Genomic DNA, 18,695 nt, shown 5'->3' with positions numbered 1-18,695 from the left:
TGTGGGGGGGAGGGGAGGGGTGTGGGGGGGAGGGGTGTGGGTGTGTGTGGGGGGAAGGGTGTGGGTTTGTGTGGGGGGGAGGGGTGTGGGTGTGTGTGGGGAGCAGTTGTGTGTGTGTGGGGGGGTGAGGGGTGTGGGTGTGTGTGGGGGGGAGGGGTGTGGGTGTGTGGGGGGGAGGGGTGTGGGTGTGTGTGGGGGGGGAGGGGGTGTGGGTGTGTGTGGGGGGGGAGGGGTGTGTGTGTGTGTGGGGGGGGAGGGGTGTGTGTGTGTGGGGGGGTGAGGGGTGTGTGTGTGTGGGGGGGGAGGGGTGTGTGTGTGTGTGGGGGGGGAGGGGTGTGTGTGTGTGTGGGGGGAGGGGTGTGTGTGTGTGGGGGGGAGGGGTGTGGGTGTGTGTGTGGGGGGGAGGGGTGTGGGTGTGTGTGGGGGGAGGGGTGTGGGGAGAGGTGTGGGGGGGAGGGTGTGGGTGTGTGTGTGGGGGGGAGGGGTGTGGGTGTGTGGGGGGTGAGGGGTGTGGGTGTGTGGGGGGGGAGGGGTGTGGGGGGGGGAGGGGTGTGTGTGTGTGGGGGGGGGAGGGGTGTGTGTGTGTGGGGGGGGGAGGGGTGTGTGTGTGGGGGGGGGAGGGGTGTGTGTGTGGGGGGGGGGAGGGGTGTGTGTGTGTGTGGGGGGGGAGGGGTGTGTGTGTGTGTGGGGGGGGAGGGGTGTGTGTGTGTGGGGGGGGGGAGGGGTGTGTGTGTGTGGGGGGGAGGGGTGTGTGTGTGGGGGGGGGGGAGGGGGTGTGTGGGGGGGGGGAGGGGGGTGTGTGGTGGGGGGGGAGGGGTGTTGTGTGTGTGGGGGGGGAGGTGTGTGGGGGGGGAGGGGTGTGTGTGTGTGTGGGGGGGAGGGGTGTGTGTGTGGGGGGGGAGGGGTGTGGGTGTGTGTGGGGGGGAGGGGTGTGGGTGTGTGTGGGGGGGAGGGGTGTGGGTGTGTGTGGGGGGGAGGGGTGTGGGTGTGTGTGGGGGGAGGGGTGTGGAGAGAGGTGTGGGGGGGAGGGGTGTGGGTGTGTGTGGGGGGAGGGGTGTGGGTGTGTGTGGGGGGGAGGGGTGTGGGGTGTGTGGGTGGGAGGGGTGTGGGGAGGGGGAGGGGTGTGTGTGTGTGGGGGGGGGGAGGGGTGTGTGTGTGTGGGGGGGGAGGGGGTGTGTGTGGGGGGGGAGGGGTGTGTGTGTGGGGGGGGAGGGGTGTGTGTGTGGGGTGGGAGGGGTGTGTGTGTGGGGGGGGAGGTGTGTGTGTGGGGGGGAGGGGTGTGTGTGTGTGGGGGGGGAGGGGTGTGGGTGTGTGGGTGGGAGGGGTGTGGGGAGGGGGAGGGGTGTGTGTGTGTGGGGGGGAGGGGTGTGGGTGTGTGGGTGGGAGGGGTGTGGGGAGGGGGAGGGGTGTGTGTGTGTGGGGGGGGGGAGGGGTGTGTGTGTGGGGGGGGGAGGGGGGTGTGTGGGGGGGGGGAGGGGGGTGTGTGGTGGGGGGGAGGGGTGTGTGTGTGGGGTGGGAGGGGTGTGTGTGTGGGGGGGGAGGTGTGTGTGTGGGGGGGGAGGGGTGTGTGTGTGTGGGGGGGGGAGGGGTGTGTGTGTGTTGGGGGGGAGGGGTGTGTGTGTGGGGGGGGGGAGGGGTGTGGTGGTGTGTGGGGGGGAGGGGTGTGTGTGTGGGGGGGGAGGGGTGTGTGTGTGGGGGGGGGGAGGGGTGTGTGTGTGGGGGGGGGAGGGGTGTGTGTGTGTGTGGGGGGGGGAGGGGTGTGTGTGTGGTGTGTGGGGGGGAGGGGTGTGTGTGTGTGTGGGGGGAGGGGGTGTGTGTGTGTGTGGGGGGGGAGGGGTGTGTGTGTGGGGGGGAGGGGTGTGTGTGTGGGGGGGGAGGGGTGTGTGTGTGTGGGGGGGGGGAGGGGTGTGTGTGTGGGGGGGGAGGGGTGTGTGTGTGTGTGGGGGGGGAGGGGTGTGTGTGTGTGTGGGGGGGAGGGGTGTGTGTGTGGGGGGGGGAGGGGTGTGTGTGTGTGTGGGGGGGGAGGGGTGTGTGTGTGTGTGGGGGGTGGAGGGGTGTGTGTGTGGGGGGGGGGAGGGGTGTGTGTGTGTGTGGGGGGGGAGGGGTGTGTGTGTGGGGGGGGAGGGGTGTGTGTGTGTGTGGGGGGGGGAGGGGTGTGTGTGTGTGTGTGTGGGGGGGGAGGGGTGTGGGTATGTGGGGAGGGGAGGGTTGTGGGTGTGTGTGGGGGGGAGGGGTGTGGGTGTGTGTGGGGGGGAGGGGTGTGGGTGTGTGTGGGGGGCAGTTGTGTTTGTGTGGGGGGGAGGGGTGTGGGTGTGTGTAGGGGGGAGGGGTGTGGGTGTGTGTAGGGGGGAGGGGTGTGGGTGTGTGTGGGGAGCAGTTGTGTGTGTGTGGGGGGGAGGGGTGTGGGTGTGTGTGGAGGGGAGGGGTGTGGGGAGAGGTGTGGGGGGGAGGGGTGTGGGTGTGTGTGGGGGGGAGGGGTGTGGGTGTGTGGGGGGGGAGGGGTGTGGGTGTGTGGGGGGGGGAGGGGTGTGGGTGTGTGTGGGGGGAGGGGTGTGGGTGTGTGTGGGGGGGGCGGGTGTGTGTGAGGGGGGAGGGGTGTGTGTGGGGGGGGGGAGGGGTGTGTGTGTGGGGGGGAGGGGTGTGTGTGGGTGGGGTGTGTGTGTGTGTGTGTGGGGGGGAGAGGGGTGTGTGTGGGGGGGGGAGGGGTGTGTGTGTGTGGGGGGGAGGGTGTGTGTGTGTGGGGGGGAGGGGTGTGGGGGGGGGAGGGGTGTGGGTGTGGGGGGGGGAGGGGTGTGGGTGTGTGTGGGGGGAGGGGTGTGGGTGTGTGGGGGGGGAGGGGTGTGTGTGGGGGGGGAGGGGTGTGTGTGGGGGGGAGGGGGGTGTGTGTGGGGGGGAGGGGGTGTGTGTGGGTGGGGTGGTGTGTGTGTGTGGGGGGGGGGGGTGTGTGTGTGGGGGGGAGGGGTGTGTGTGTGTGGGGGGGGAGGGGTGTGTGTGTGTGGGGGGGGAGGGGTGTGTGTGTGTGGGGGGGGGAGGGGTGTGTGTGTGTCGGGGGGAGGGGTGTGTGTGTGTCGGGGGGAGGGGTGTGTGGGGGGGAGGGGTGTGTGTGTGAGTGGGGGGGAGGGGTGTGTGTGTGTGGGGGGGGGAGGGGTGTGTGTGTGGGGGGGGAGGGGTGTGTGTGTATGGGGGGAGGGGTGTGGGTGTGTGTGGGGGGCAGTTGTGTTTGTGTGGGGGGAGGGGTGTGGGTGTGTGTAGGGGGGAGGGGTGTGGGTGTGTGTAGGGGGAGGGGTGTGGGTGTGTGTGGGGAGCAGTTGTGTGTGTGAGTGGGGGGGAGGGGTGTGTGTGTGGGGGGAGGGGTGTGTGTGTGTGGGGGGAGGTGTGTGTGTGTGTGGGGGGGAGGGGTGTGTGGGGGGGGAGGAGTGTGTGGGGGGGGAGGGGTGTGTGTGTGTGGGGGGGAGGGGTGTGTGGGGGGGGAGGAGTGTGGGGGGGGGAGGGGTGTGTGGGGGGGGAGGAGTGTGTGGGGGGGGGAGGGGTGTGTGGGGGGGTGGGTGGGGTGTGTGGGGGGGGAGGGGTGTGTGGGGGGGGAGGGGTGTGTGGGGGGGGAGGGGTGTGTGTGGGGGGGAGGGGTGTGGGTGTGTGTGGGGGGGGAGGGGTGTGGGTGTGTGTGGGGGGGAGGGGTGTGGGTGTGTGTAGGGGGGAGGGGTGTGGGTGTGTGTAGGGGGGAGGGGTGTGGGTGTGTGTGGGGGGCAGTTGTGTTTGTGTGGGGTGGACGGTTGTGGGTGTGTGTAGGGGGGAGGGGTGTGGGTGTGTGTGGGGGGAGGGGTGTGTGTGTGGGGGGGGAGGGGTGTTTGGGGGGGAGGGGTGCGTGTGTGGGGAGGGGAGGGGTGCATGTGTGGGGTGGGGGGGGGTGCGTGTGTGGGGTGGGGTGGGGGGGGGTGCGTGTGTGGGGTGGGGTGGGGAGGGGTGCGTGTGTGGGGTGGGGTGGGGAGGGGTGCGTGTGTGGGGTGGGGAGGGGTGCGTGTGTGTGGGGGAGGGGGGTGCGTGTGTGGGGGGAGGGGGGGTGCGTGTGTGGGGGGGAGGGCGGTGCGTGTGTGGGGGGGAGGGCGGTGCGTGTGTTGGGGGGAGGGTGGTGTGTAAGTGAGGGGGAGGGTGTGTGTGTGGGGGGAGGGGAGGGGAGGGGAGGAGGGGATGGGAGGAAGGGGGGAGGGGAAGGGGGGAGAGGGAAGGGGAGGAGAGGGAAGGGGGGGGGAGAGGGAAGGGGGGGGAGAGGGAAGGGGGAAGGGGGGGGAGAGGGAAGTGGGGGAGGGGAAGGGGGGAAGGGGGGGAGGGGAAGGGGGGAGAGGGAAGGGGGGGAGGGGAAGGGGGGAAGGGGGGAGAGGGAAGGGGGGAAGGGGGGAGAGGGAAGAGGGGAAGGGGGGAGAGGGAAGGGGGGAAGGGGGGAAGGGGGGAGAGGGAAGGGGGGAAGGGGGGAAGGGGGGAGAGGGAAGGGGGGAGAGGGGAAGGGGGGGAGGGGAAGGGGGAAGGGGGGAGAGGGAAGGGGGGGAGGGGAAGGGGGAAGGGGGGAGAGGGAAGGGGGGGAGGGGAAGGTTGGAGAGGGAAGGGGGGAGGGGAAGGGGGAAGGGGGGAGAGGGAAGGGGGGGAGGGGAAGGGGGGAGAGGGAAGGGGAAGGGGGGAGAGGGAAGGGGGGAAGGGGGGAGAGGGAAGGGGGGGAGGGGAAGGGGGGGAGAGGGAAGGGGGGGAGGGGAAGGGGGAAGGGGGGAGAGGGAAGGGGGGGAGGGGAAGGGGAAGGGGGGAAGGGGGGAGAGGGAAGGGGGGGAGAGGGAAGGGGGGGAGAGGAAGGGGGAAGGGGGGAGAGGGAAGGGGGGGAGGGGAAGGGGAAGGGGGGTGGGGAAGGGGGGGAAGGGGAGAGAGGGAAGGGGGGGGGAGGGGAAGGGGGGAGAGGGAAGGGGGGGAGGGGAAGGGGGGGAGAGGGAAGGGGGGAGAGGGAAGGGGGGGAGGGGAAGGGGGGGGGAGGGAAGGGGGGAGGGGAATGGGGAAGGGGGGAAGGGGGAAGGGGGGGAGGGGAAGGGGGGCAGGGGGAAGGGGGAAGGGGGGGAGGGGAAGGGGGGCAGGGGGGAAGGGGGGGAGGGGAAGGGGGGCAGGGGGGAAGGGGGGAGGGGGAAGGGGGGAGGGGAAGGGGGGCAGGGGGGAAGGGGGAAGGGGGCAGGGGGGAAGGGGGGAGGGGAAGGGGGGCAGGGGGGAAGGGGGGGAGGGGAAGGGGGGCAGGGGGGAAGGGGGGAGGGGGAGGGGGAAGGGGGGAGGGGAGGGGGGATGGGAAGGGGTGCAGGGGGGCAAGGTGGAAGGGGGGGAGGGGAGAAGGGATGGGAAGGGGTAGGGGGGCAAGGGGGAAGGGGGGGAGGGGAAGGGGGGGTGGAGGGGAAGGGGGGCAGGGGGGAGGGGAAGGGGGGCAGGGGAGAGAGGGGGAGAGAGGGGGAGGGGGAAGGGGGCAGGGGGGAAGGGGGGGAGGGGAAGGGGGGCAGGGGGGAAGGGGGAAGGGGGGGAGGGGAAGGGGGGCAGGGGGGAGGGGAAGGGGGGGGAAGGGGGAAGGGGGGAGGGGAAGGGGGGCAGGGGGGAAGGGGGAAGGGGGGGAGGGGAAGGGGGGCAGGGGGGAGGGGAAGGGGGCAGGGGAGAGAGGGGAGAGGGGGGGAGAGAGGGGAAGGGGGGAATGGGGGGAGGGGAAGGGGGGCAGGGGGAAAGGGGGCAGGGGGGAAGGGGGAAGGGGAAGTGGGGCAGGGGAAGGGGGGGAGGGGAAGGGGGGCGGGGGGAGGGGAAGGGGGGCAGGGGGGAGGGGAAGGGGGGGAGGGGAAGGGGGGCGGGGGGGAGGGGGAGGGGGGCAGGGGGGAAGGGGGGAGGGGGGCAGGGGGGAAGGGGGAAGGGGGGGAGGGGAAGGGGGGTAGGGGGGCTGGGGGGAGGGGAAGGGGTAGGGGGGCTGGGGGGAGGGGTAGGGGGGCAGGGGGGGACAGGGGGGAAGGGGGAAGGGGGGGAGGGGAAGGGGGGTAGGGGGGCTGGGGGGAGGGGAAGGGGTAGGGGGGCTGGGGGGAGGGGTAGGGGGGCAGGGGGGGAGGGGAAGGGGGGCAGGGGGGAGGGGGGGAGGGGAAGGGGGGCAGGGGGGAAGGGGGGAGGGGAAGGGCGGCAGGAGGGCAGGGGGGCAGGGGGAAGGGGGGCAGGGGGGAAAGAGGGGGAGGGGGGCAGGGGAGAGAGGGGAAGGGGGGCAGTGGGGAAGGGGGAAGGGGAAGGGGGCAGGGGGGTGGGGAAGGGGGCAGGGGGGAGGGGAAGGGGGGCAGGGGAGAGAAGGGAGGGGGGGGAGAGAGGGGAAGGGGGGCAAGGGGGAAGGGGGGAGGGGAAGGGGGGCAAGGGGGAAGGGGGGAGGGGAAGGGGGGCAGGGGGGAAGGGGGGAGGGGAAGGGGAAGTGGGGCAGGGGGGAAGGGGGAAGGGGGGGAGGGGAAGGGGGGCAGGGGGAAGGGGGAAGGGGGGGAGGGGAAGGGGGGAAGGGGGAGGGGAAGGGGGGGAGGGGAAGGGGGGCAGGGGGGAAGGGGAGAGGGGAAGGGCGGCAGGGGGGAAGGGGGAAGGGGGGAGGGGCAGGGGGGAAGGGGGGAGGGGGCAAGGGGGGCAGGGGGGAGGGCGAAGGGGGGGAAGGGGGAAGTGGGGAGGGCAAAGGGGGTAGGGGGAAGGGGGGAGGGTGAAGGGGAGAGGGGAAGGGGGGCAGGGGGGAGGGCGAAGGGGGAAGTGGGGAGGGCAAAGGGGGTAGGGGGAAGGGGGGAGGGTGAAGGGGAGAGGGGAAGGGGGGCAGGGGGGAGGGCGAAGGGGGGGAAGGAGGGAGGGGGAAGGAGGGAGGGTGAAGGGGAGGGGGGAAGGGGAGAGGGGAAGGGGAGAGGGGAAGGGGGAGAGAGGGGGGAAAGTGGGGGGAAGGGGACTAAAGAAATAGAGGGTTTGGTTAAGAAAATGAAGGAAGCATACGTCAGGTAGAGACAGGATAGATTGAGTGAATCCTTAGAGTATAAAGGCAGCAGGAGTTTTCTTAAGAGGGAAATCAGGAGGGCAAAAAGGGGACATAAGATAGAATTAAGGAGAATCCAAAGGGTTTTTACAAATATATTAAGGAAAAAGGGTAACTAGGGAGAGAATAGTGCCCCTCAAAGATCAACAAGGCAGTCTTTGTGTGGAGCCACAGAAAATGGGGGAGATACTAAATGAATATTTTGTATCAGTATTTACTGTGGAAAAGGATATGGAAGATATAGACTGTAGGGAAATAGATGGTGACATCTTGTAGGCGGCATGGTGGCATGTGGGCAGCACGGTGGCACAGTGGTTAGCACTGTTGCCTCACAGCGCCTGAAACCCAGGTTCAATTCCTGCCTCAGGCGACTGACTGTGTGGGGTTTGCACGTTCTCCCTGTGTCTGTGTGGGGTTTGCACGTTCTCCCTGTGTCTGTGTGGGTTTCCTCCGGGTGCTCTGGTTTCCTCCCACAGTCCAAAGACGTGCAGATGAACTGCCCATGCTAAATTGCCCGCAGTGTTAGGTAAGGGGTAAATGTAGGGGCATGGGTGGGTTGCGCTTTGGCGGGTCAGTGTGGACTTGTTGGGCCGAAGGACCTGTTTCCACGCTGTAATGTAATCGAATCTACTGTTGAGAAGGATATAGAAGATATAGACTATAGGGAAATAGATGGTGACATCTTGCAAAATGTCCAGATTACAGAAGAGGAAGTGCTGGATGTCTTGAAGCGGTTAAAGGTGGATATATCCCCAGGACCTGATCAGGTGTACACGAGAACTCTGTGGGAAGCGAGGGAAGTGATTGCTGGGCCTCTTGCTGAGATATTTGTATCATCGATAGTCACAGGTGAGGTGCTGGAAGACTGGAGGTTGGCAAATGTGGTGCCAATGTTTAAGAAGGGCGGTAAAGACAAGCCAGGGAACTGTAGACCAGTGAGCCTGACCTCGGTGGTGGGCAAGTTGTAGGAGGGAATCCTGAGGGGCAGGATGTACATGTATGTGGAAAGGCAAGGACTGATTAGGGATAGTCAACATGGCTTTGTGTGTAGGAAATTATGTCTCTCAAACTTGATTGACTGTTTTGAAGAAGTAACAAAGAAGATTGATGAGGGCAGAGCAATAGATGTGATCTATGTGGATGTCGGTAAGGCATTCGACAAGGTTCCCCATGAGAGACTGATGAGCAAGTTTCGATCTCATGGAATACAGAGAGAACTAGCCATTTGGATACAGAACTGGCTCAAAGGTAGAAGACAGAGGGTGGTGCTGGAGGGTTGTTTTTCAGACTGGAGGCCTGTGACCAGTGCAGTGCCACAAGGATCAGTGTTGGCCCTCTCCGTCTTGTCATTTATATAAATGATTTGGATGCAAGTATAAGAGGTACAGTTTGCAGATGACACCAAAATTGGAGGTGTAGTGGACAGGGTTACCTCAGATTACAAGAAGATCTGGACCAGATGGGCCAATGGGCTGAGAAGTGGCAAGTGGAGTTTAATTCAGATAAATGTGAGGCGCTGCATTTTGCGAAAGCAAATCTTAGCAGGACTTATACACTTAATGGTAAGGTCCAAGGGAGTGTTGTTGAACAAAGAGACCTTGGAATGCAGGTTCATAGCTCCTTGAAAGTGGAGTCACAGGTAGATAGGATAATGAAGACGGCGTTTGGTATGCTCTCCTTTATTGGTTAGAGTATTGAGAACAGGAGTTGGAGGTCATGTTGCGGCTGTACAGGACATTGGTTAGGCCACTATTGGAATATTGTGTGCAATTCTGGTCTCCTTCCTATCGGAAGGATGTTCTGAAACTTGAAAGGGTTCAGAAAAGATTTCCAAGGATGTTCCCAGGGTTGAAAGATTTGAGCCATAGGTTGAACAGGCTGGGGCTGCTTTCCCTGGAGCGTCAGAGGCTGAGGGGTGACCTTATAGAGGTTTACAAAATTATGACAGGCATGGATAGGGTAAATGGACAAAGTCTTTTCCATGAGGTGGGGGTGTCCAGAACTAGAGGACATAGGTTTAGGGTGAGAGGGGAAAGATATGAAAGGGGCAATTTTTTCACGCAGAAGGTAGTACGTGTATGGAATGAGCTGCCAGAGGAAGTGGTGGAAGCTGGTACAATTACAAGGCATTTGGATGGGTATATGAATAGGAGGGATATGGGTGGGGTGCTGGCAGGTGGGACTAGATTGGGTTGGAATATCTGGTCAGCATGAACGAGTTGGACCGAAGGGTCTGTTTCCATGCTGTACATCTCTACCACACTATGACTCTAAATTTTAACTTACATCGTCCTTCTCCCAAGTGAAGACAGAAGCAAGAGAGTAAATTAACACCCTGTCTCTGTCCTCCAGCTCCATACCTGGATTGCTCCTTGATCCCGACATTTTCCTGGTTATTCTCTTCCCCTTAATATACTGATGAAATATCTTGGAATTCTCCCTCATTTTAGCCACCAGTGTTTTCTCATGCACCTACTTTGCTCTCTCAATTACTTTCTTAAATTCCCAGCTGCTCTTTCAGTACTCCATGAGGGCCTTGTAATTCCCTGCTCTTACACTCCAACCACATTGAAAGAGCCACTATTCCAATAGCCCTTCCTGATTACATGCTGTCCCTGAGTGCTAGTTTTCTGCATTTCATGCGCAAATACTCTCAAGTGCCATTGTGGTGTATCTTTCTGCAGTTTTTCTCCATTTAAATAATTCTTTGTTCTTTTGTTTTCTCTTCAAATTAAATAACTTTCCCAAATTAATCCTCCATTTGCCAACTTTATGCCATTTACTTGAACCATCAATGTCTCTGTGAATTGTTTGTATCCACCTGTTTTAGAATTGTCTGCAAATTTGGTGACAGTGCATTAACTTCTTTCCTCCAAATCATTAATATTTATTGTAAACATTTGCAGTCACAGCACTGATCCCTGTGGAACCCCACTGGTCACAGTTCACCAAGCTGAAAAAGCACTCAAACTCAACCTGACCATATCCCTCTGCCGACTCTGCCGATTGGCCAGTGATCATGTGATTACCACGTCAAAAGTGTGTGCAGTATCTTGGTTGAACAACTTCCCAAAGTTAATGTAATCAATGTTATTGATTATGAAATGAATAAAGTATCAACTCTTTGTTTGTAGTTAAATCAGAGTTTGTGCATCAGCCTGACCAATGGACCTGTCCCCTGTATTTGCTTGAATAGAACCATTAAAACTAAGAACGGAGCCTCAAGTGGTCTGTGAGAAAATCAAAGAGTGATCAAACTCTGATCAACCTCCCCCTTCTTCAGCCACTAGAGACAGAGAGACTGAGCTGGCAGCTTCATTTCCAGACGTTTCGTCACCCTACTAGGTAACATCTTCAGTGGGCCTCAGGCAAAGCAGTGTACATGATTCCTACTTTCTATTTATATGTTTGGGTTGGTGATGTCATTTCTTGTGGTGATGTAATTTCCTGTTCTTTTTCTCAGGGTTGGGAGATGGGGTCTAACTCGATGTGTTTGTTAATGGAGTTCCAGTTGGAATGCCATGCTTCTAGGAATTTGCGTACATTTCTCTGTTTGGCTTGTCCTAAGATGGATTTATTGTCCCAGTCGAAGTGGTGTCCTTCCTTATCTGTATGTGAGGATACTAGTGACAGAGGATCATGTCGTTTTGTGGCTAGCTGGTGTTCATGTATCCAGGTGGCTAGTTTTCTGCCTGTTTGTCCAATGTAGTGTTTGTTACAGTCCTTGCATGATATTTTGTAAATAACATTAGTTTTGCTTATTGTCTATATAGGGTCTTTCAAGTTCATTAGCTGCTGTTTTAGTGTGTTGGTGGGTTTGTGGACTACCATGTTGTCGAGGGGTCTGAGTAGTCTGGCAGTCGTTTCCGAGATGTGTTTGATGTAGGGGTAAGTGGCTAGGGTTTCTGGATGTGTCTTGTCTGCTTGGTTGGGTTAGTTGCTGAGAAATTGGTGGACTGTGTTCATTGGGTATCCATTCTTTGTGAATACACGGTATAGGAGTTTCCTCTGCTCTGCCGTAGTTCTGCTATGCTGTGTGTGTGTTGGCTCATTGAAGTGACGTTCTGATGCAGATAAGGAAGGACGTCACTTCGACTGGGACAACACATCGAGTTAGACCCCATCGACTACTCCCTGAGAAAAGAACTGGAAATGACATCATCACAGGAAATGACATCACCAACCCAAAGAAACCCAAACATATAAATAGAAAGCAGGAATCACCTGAGGCCCACAACCTACATGTTACCTGGTAGGTTGATGAAACTTCTGGAAATGAACCTCCCAGCTCACCGAGCAAACCTACATCCAGAATCTCAACCTGAGCTACAAATCTTCTCAAAACTCATACACAGCAGTGTCTGAGATTTCCTGTCTTGGTGAAGGTTTGGGATTGAACAGTCACAGCTGACCAGCTGAAGATGATATTTCACATTTGGGAGACTTTTGCATCACTGTCTTGGCAAGCATTTATTGTGCAAACCTAATTCTCCTGGAGCCTGCTCATTAACCCATTGTCATCCATGTAGGGGAGGGACACCCACTGGGCAGTTAGGAGAGGATTTCCAGCATTTTGGCCCAATTCAGCATGGTATATGGCATACAGGACAATTTGCAAGTGATGGTGTTTCTGTCTATCTGCTATCCTTACCCAGTTCAGGTTGCATAATTGGAAGTTGCTCTCTGAGGAGGCTTAGTGAGTTTTCTAACACTTTTTTTTAATTGTCCACATTTCTGCAACTGTGTGTCAGTGGTGCAGGGAGTGAATGTGAGAGGTATTGGACGGAGTGCCATTCAAGCAGCCTGTTTTGTCCTGGATTGTGTTGAGCTTCTTCAGTACAATTGGGGCTGCAGTCATCCAGGCAAGTGGAGAGACCTCTATTATACACCAAATCTCTGCCTTATAGATGGAGGACTAGTAACTGAGGAGTCAGTAGGTGAGTTGCTGCCTGCAGACTTTTCACTCTCTGACCTGCTCTTGTAGCTATAGTGTGTGTTTGGCAGGTGAGTTCAGTTTCTGGTCAATGGTAACCTCCAGGATGTTGCAAGTGGAGGATGCAGTGATGAATGGAATTGTTACTGAACATCAAGTGTTGATTGTTACATTCTCTCTTGTTGGAAACGGTCATTACCTGGCACTCGTGTGGCACGAATGTTACTTGTCACTTGTCAGCTCAAAGCTGGACAAAGTCATGGCCTCATTGTATTGGAACATGGATTGTTTCAGGATCTGAGAGGTTGGAAATGATGCTGTTATTGTGCAATCATTAGTGAATATCTCATCACCTCCACCGTGACCTTATGACGGAGGGAAGTCCATTCATGAAGCAGCTGAAGATGCTTCGGCCGAGCCATTACTCTGACAAACTCCTCCAGAAATGTCCGGGATCTGAGATGGTTGATCTTGAACAATCACAACCATCTTCCCTTGTGTTCAATGTGACTCAAAAAAGTAGAGAGATTTCCACTGATTCCGATGAACTACAGTTTTGCTCATTACAGACTTTGATATTTGCATGAACAAAAATACAAGTTATACAATATAAATCAGGCCAAAGGAGGAACTTATCTGAGCTTTACCAGGGTGAGTGGCTTCCTGCATTTCTTTCCATACAAGAAAAGGGAAGAGGCTGCAGAATGTTTCAGTGGAGATGATACCATCTGTTATTGAGAGCGCATTCACGGTATCACTAATTCTGTAAATATTAAACATAAATTGATCAGAATTTTGGCATAAACGCTTTCCTGAATAATTTCACCAACTTGCACTGAGTTTCAGTAAAGTGCATCTCCTACCTCCTCTTCCGAGATGATTCCTCCTGAAATAAACAAAACACAGTCTGAGTTGACAGAGACTGACTGTCTACATCCAGAAAGCAGCAATTACACTCATTGTTACAAACTGCTGAGAATTGCCAATTCTGACTGTTGCAGGCATCGAATAGAAAGAGATTGTGACACCAAGGATATTGAAGACCAGAAGAATAAATACAAAATTTGAAGAATTACAAAGGATTGAAAGAAACATTAATATATTTTACTGGATAAAAATCTGACTTTGATATTTAAAATTACAAAAAAGAAAGGGATTGATTCCATAGATTCAGTAAAGATATTTTCACTTTGAAGGAATCTAAACATGTGAGTCTGTGAATATCATCCAGTTATAAATAATTCCAATAAATAAATACAGAACCTGTCAAAAACCAGGTGTGAGGCCTTCAGGTTCAGGAGACCCACTCAAATATAAGGAATCCAAGTATGACCTTTGCAGAACCATTAAGCCAGCCAAGGACCAACACCGAACTAAACCAGAGACCCAGACAGACACCCGGCAAATATGGCAAGGACTAATTGACATCGCAGGTTTTAAAAAGAGACAGTGCAAGATAGCAGACGATGACCTATCCCTCCCAGATCGTCTGAACGCCTTATACGCTTGCTTTGAGCAAAATTTCGGTGGAGAGAAGTCTGGATGAACCTATCCCAACAGCCACTGCATCAGAGGTCAGATCAGCTTTCCTTCTTGTGAATCCAGTGAAAGCAATAGGACCAGACGGAGTACCAGGCCATGCACTCAAAGCATGCACAGACCTTCTTCCTCAGGCAGAGGTCTCCTTGGACATCTTCAACCTCTCCCTGTAGCAGGCCACTGTCCCAGCCTGTTTCAAGAGGGCCAACATCATCCCTGTATCTAAGAAGGCTCATGCAGCATGTCTTAATGATGACCACCTAGTGGCCCTAAATTTGGTGCTCATGTCATTAATCAACTCCACCCTCCCCACTGCTCTTGACCCACTCCAATTTGCCTATTGGACCAATAGATCCATGACAGATGCCATATCAGTGTCCTTCACTCCTCCCTAGAACATCTTGACACCAAGAACAGCTACATAAGAATCCCATCATTGACTACAGTTCAGCCTTCAACACTATTATTCCCTCGAGACTGATTACTAAACTTAGTGATCTCAGCCTAAGCCCCACTCTCTGCAAGTGTATCCTCAGTTTCCTGACCCACAGGTCATAATCAGTGAAGATTGGGAACAATATTTCATCCTCACTAACACTCAACACTGGAGTCCCCCCAGTGGTGGGTACTCAGCCCCCTACTGTACTCACTGTATATCCATGACTGTGTCGCCAAATACCAGACTAATGCCATTTACAAGTTCGATGATGACACCATTACAGTCAGTTGACTCTCAGATGGTGACGAAACAGACTACAGATGGGAGGTGGAAGACCTAGAAAAATGATGCACTGAGAACAACCTAGCTCTCAATGCCAGAAAACCAAGGAACTTATTATTGACTTTCGGTGGGATGTTATTCATGCCTCCCCTGCACATTAACAGCACAGAGGTGGAACAAGTGGAGAGTGTCAAGCTCCTGGGAGTGGACATCCACAACAAACTTTCTTGGACTCTTCAAGTGGATGCACTGGTTACAAAGGCCCAACAACATCTCTTCTTCCTCAGGTAGCTGAGGAAATTTGTCATGAAGATGAATACCCTTGCCAATTTTTGTAGGTGCGCCATGGAGAGCATTCTGTCTGGATGTATCACTACCTGGTATGGCAACTGTACCATTCAAGATTGGAGGCAGTTACAGAGAGTGGTGATCTCAGCCCGGACAATCACAAAGGCCAACCTCCCACCTATAGAATCCATCTACCCAGGCCCACTGTCAAGGAAAGGCCGCCAGCATTCTCAAAGATCCATCCCACCCTGGCAATGTTTTCCTACAACCTCTACCACTGGGGAGAAGGTACAGAATCCTGAACACATGCACCAGTTTCTTGTTAGAATACTGAGTGGACTCACAAACCCTTAACATTCGCCTGTACCTGTATTTTTGTTTTTGCCGCTGTTTGCCTATTATTTACTGTCTATGTGACATAACTCAGTGATCTGCCTGTATTGCTTGCAAGACAAAGCTTTTCTGATGAAGGGCTTTTAACCGAAACGTTGATTTCGCTGCTCGTTGGATGCTGCCTGAACTGCTGTGCTCTTCCAGCACCACTAATCCAGTATTTGGTTTTCAGCATCTGCAGTCATTGTTTTTACCAAAGCTTTTCACTGTGCCTGGGTGCACGTGACAATGAATTCATTTCAATTCAATTCCATGGGGAATTCAGGAAATGTCTTGATCAAGAAAGTGATGAGAATGTGGAACCCACAGTCACACAGTGTGATGGAGACAAATATATTGAACAGGAAAGTGGAGAATGACATGATGGAGAAAGCAGCAGAGGGAGATAGTGACGGAGGATGGGTGTCTCACTGAACTAAACTGAAACATAATCCCTCACCGTCAGAAATATCACTCCGTCTGTTTGTTCCAATTGTTTTTCCAAGTTTGAGAGTTTCTGCTGAAGAGAATTTAAATGCTTTTGAATTTCACAAAGATTTTGCTCCATTGCTTTGAGAATGTTTTCCTCTTGTTCCCTGAGATCTCGGAGTAAACTCTGCTCTTTCTCAGTCAGCATCTGGTGCATTTTAGTGAACTCAGATTTGATGTCAGTCTGCAGACGACTGGATTCCTCCTGTCAGGGGAAATATAAAAACAATATGTTTCTGCAAAAAAAAAATAAATGAACAAATCAAATGTTGAAGCCGAACCCGGGGAGATTTTACCTGAATTTGGGAAATCTTCTGTTTCTGCTCCCGCTCTATTCCTAGAGCTGCTGATTTTTTCTCTGTGAGAGAATCCAAGGAAGATTTCACCCGATCCTGGGATTGGGAGAGAAAATCAGAAAATAAAAGTGTTAGACCATGAAAATGTGATGAAATAATCAGGGGATGGAATCTGTTTCCTTTTACCTTGTAGATTCCAACAGCTTCTTTAATCGGGATGAAGTTGTGAGATTTATGTTCCCGGGAATCTCTACAAACCAGACAGATCAATTTCTTGTCAGTTTCACAAAACAGCTTCAGTCCTTCCTGATGTTCCTCACAGTGATGGTTACTTTCCTTCTCTTGTGGATTCACATTTAATGTTCGAGCTTTCTCGGTCAGATTCGCTAAGGCCCGGTTTCCTCTGAGGTTTCTGTCCGGAAACTCCTGTCTACATTCTGGGCAGGAGTTTCTCCCTCGCCTTTCCCAACTCTGGGTGATACAGGAGCGGCAGAAGTTGTGTTCACAATCCAGTATAACCGGATCGGTGAAGAAATCCAGACAAATGGGACAGATTACCTTCTCGGTCCAACTCAGGAAGTGCTGTCTGAAAGCCATGTTCACCCTCAGCACTCCCTGATTGAAACCCCTTTCACTTTCACTGTCCCTGCGCTGCTGAACACATTCAGCTCAGGCAGCACCGAGATGGTGATAGTTCATACAGGGCTTCCTTTCTGTATCCACCGGTACCGTCCATCGCAGAGTCTCGGACTCATTCGCCGTCCGCTGGATGTGACTGGAGCATTCCGTTTTCAGGAAATGAGTCACAGACCCCAAACCCCCAACCCCCCAAGCCCCCCAAACCCCCAACCCCCAAACCCCCAAATCCCCAACCCCCAACCCCCAAACCCCCAATATAAATTGTACATTGTTAAGCTCCTGGCCGTCCCAACAAGTGTTTGTCCTGGCAAAACCATGGGAATCCCTGAAGCTGGGAGGTGAGAGGGAATGTCGGTTGGGAGTGGGGTAGGTGGGTGGAGAGAGGATGGGAGTGGGTGGGGATTTTGTCCTGGGAGTGACTGGCAGCCTGCTGCTCTCCTTCATATCCTTCAGTCCCAAAGCAGCCCCAGACACGGATGGCCAAGTTGTGTTTGACTCTGGGGGAAACACAAGCTGAAACATATTGTCCAGCGCCTCCTCACCTCTCCCTTACAATCCACCAGGATCTTCTCAATCCTCACTTTGGGAGTCACTGCACAGAACTGAAGAGCCTCATCCCTGGTCCCATTCTGGGAAATCTCCCCTTGTACCATCCCTTCAGCCTTGACATCCTTCCGAAAGGGCAGGCCCAGAATTGGCTGCAGCTTGGGGCAGGAGACCAGTGGGAATCATGTTGGTGCCATTTCCACTATTTCTCCGGGCTCACTGCTGGATCCCACTAAATACAACAGACAGTCCAGGGAATCCGCACCAGGGATATTCAACCCCAAGGGTTTCCACCAAACTGGACACACGGCAGCAATTCTCCCTCAGAATGTATCTCCCTCTCCCAGAGAGGGGCCAGGGGGAGGGCCTGACGCGACATGAGACTCCATGAGAGTGTCCTTCTCTTCAATCGACTGGTAGGGATGTGGGACTCACTGCCACATGGAGTCATTGGGGGGATTTGTCTAGGCGGCCCAGACCCAAGTGAGAGGTGTTTTCCCAATAGGGGCTCCCATAGGCGGTGGAGTCAGATCAGGCCCTTCACAGGACGGGGAATGCAGTCGGGTTTGAAACAGTGAGGGATTTAGGGGAAATTGTATCCCTAGCTCCCAAATTGATCCAAATAAAGAAGGATGTATCTCCTTCCATGATGCGATGGATGCTGTCTGGGCTATTGATTGTGACAATGACTTCCTCCAATTCTAAAAGGAATGACCTGGTGATGCTGATCCTATCTCATTGTTGTCATGTCCTCAAGTGTCCCTTGTTCATGATTTCAGTCCCTGTTGGAGGCTCTGGTGTCCCTGTTACAGGAAGGATGTTGGGAATCTTGAAAAAGTTCAGAAAAGATTTGGAGGCCAGTGGTCCATCTGATTTAATTCTTTGTTGGCCTTTTCTGCAGTGGGAGGGTTGAGGGATGTCTGACACATTCGCCAGAATAAGATGTGCAGCTCAGGTGCATTGGCCTTGCTAAATTGCCTGTGGTGTTAGGTGCATGAGTCAGGGATAAACATAGGGTAGGGGAATGGGTCTGGGTGGGTTACTCTTCGGAGGGTCAGTGTTAACCTGTTGGGCTTAAAGGCCCATTTCCATGCTGTTGGGAATCTGTCATCTAATCTAATCTAATCTGATCCTTGGCCTGGGCTCACAAATTACACTTTCAGTGGCATCAACACTACCTTCCCCTTTGATAACTGGTTACTTTTCAAACTGCTGGGAGGTAGACATTGGTGTTTATTAATGATCGATGCTCAAATGTGTGTGTTTTTGATTTGTATAATTGGTTTTGGATCATGGAATGGGAATGTGGCGGGAGTGGTTCTTATGGAGCAGTGAGCCTGGAGTCGGTGGTGGGCAAGTTCTTGGAGGGAATCCTGAGGGACAGGGTGTGCATGTATTTGGAAAGGCAAGGACTAATTAGGGATAGTCAACATGACTTTGTGCATGGGAAATCATGTCTCACAAACTTGATTGAGTTTTTTGAAGAAGTGTTAAAGAGGATTGATGAGGGCAGAGCAGTAGATGTGATTTCATATGGACTTCAGTTAAGCATTCAACAAGGTTCCCCATGTGAGACTGATGAGCAAGGTTAGATCTCACGGAATACAGGGAGAACTAGCCAGTTGGATACAGAACTGGCGCAAAGGCAGAAGACACAAGCTGCTGATGGAGGGTTGTTTTTGAGCCTGGAGGCCTGTGGCCAGTGGAGTGCCACAAGGATCGGTGCTGGGTCCACTACTTTTCAACATTTATATAAATGATTTGGATGTGAGCACAAGAGATACAGTTGGTAAGTTTGCAGATGACACCAAAATTAAAGGTGTAGTGGACAGTGTCAAA

The 18,695-nt window shown here is 55.5% G+C and overlaps 1 protein-coding gene across 1 annotated transcript in view; it reads right to left on the bottom strand.

Moving 5' to 3' along the window:
• LOC140455205 (zinc-binding protein A33-like) overlaps window positions 1-16,277 on the bottom strand; it is a 21,311-nt gene extending 5,034 nt beyond the window's left edge. Inside the window, 5 exon segments of the mRNA XM_072549923.1 lie at window positions 12,614-12,729; window positions 12,830-12,852; window positions 15,347-15,580; window positions 15,672-15,767; window positions 15,858-16,277. Of these exon segments, the coding sequence (XP_072406024.1) occupies window positions 12,614-12,729; window positions 12,830-12,852; window positions 15,347-15,580; window positions 15,672-15,767; window positions 15,858-16,268 (880 nt within the window). The 5' untranslated portion in view covers window positions 16,269-16,277.
• Window positions 16,278-18,695: the final 2,418 nt, after the last annotated feature.

Source organism: Chiloscyllium punctatum, chromosome 30 (assembly GCF_047496795.1).
Source record: "Chiloscyllium punctatum isolate Juve2018m chromosome 30, sChiPun1.3, whole genome shotgun sequence".
NCBI lineage: Eukaryota > Metazoa > Chordata > Chondrichthyes > Orectolobiformes > Hemiscylliidae > Chiloscyllium > Chiloscyllium punctatum.
This window is presented reverse-complemented; position numbering and strand designations above follow the sequence as displayed.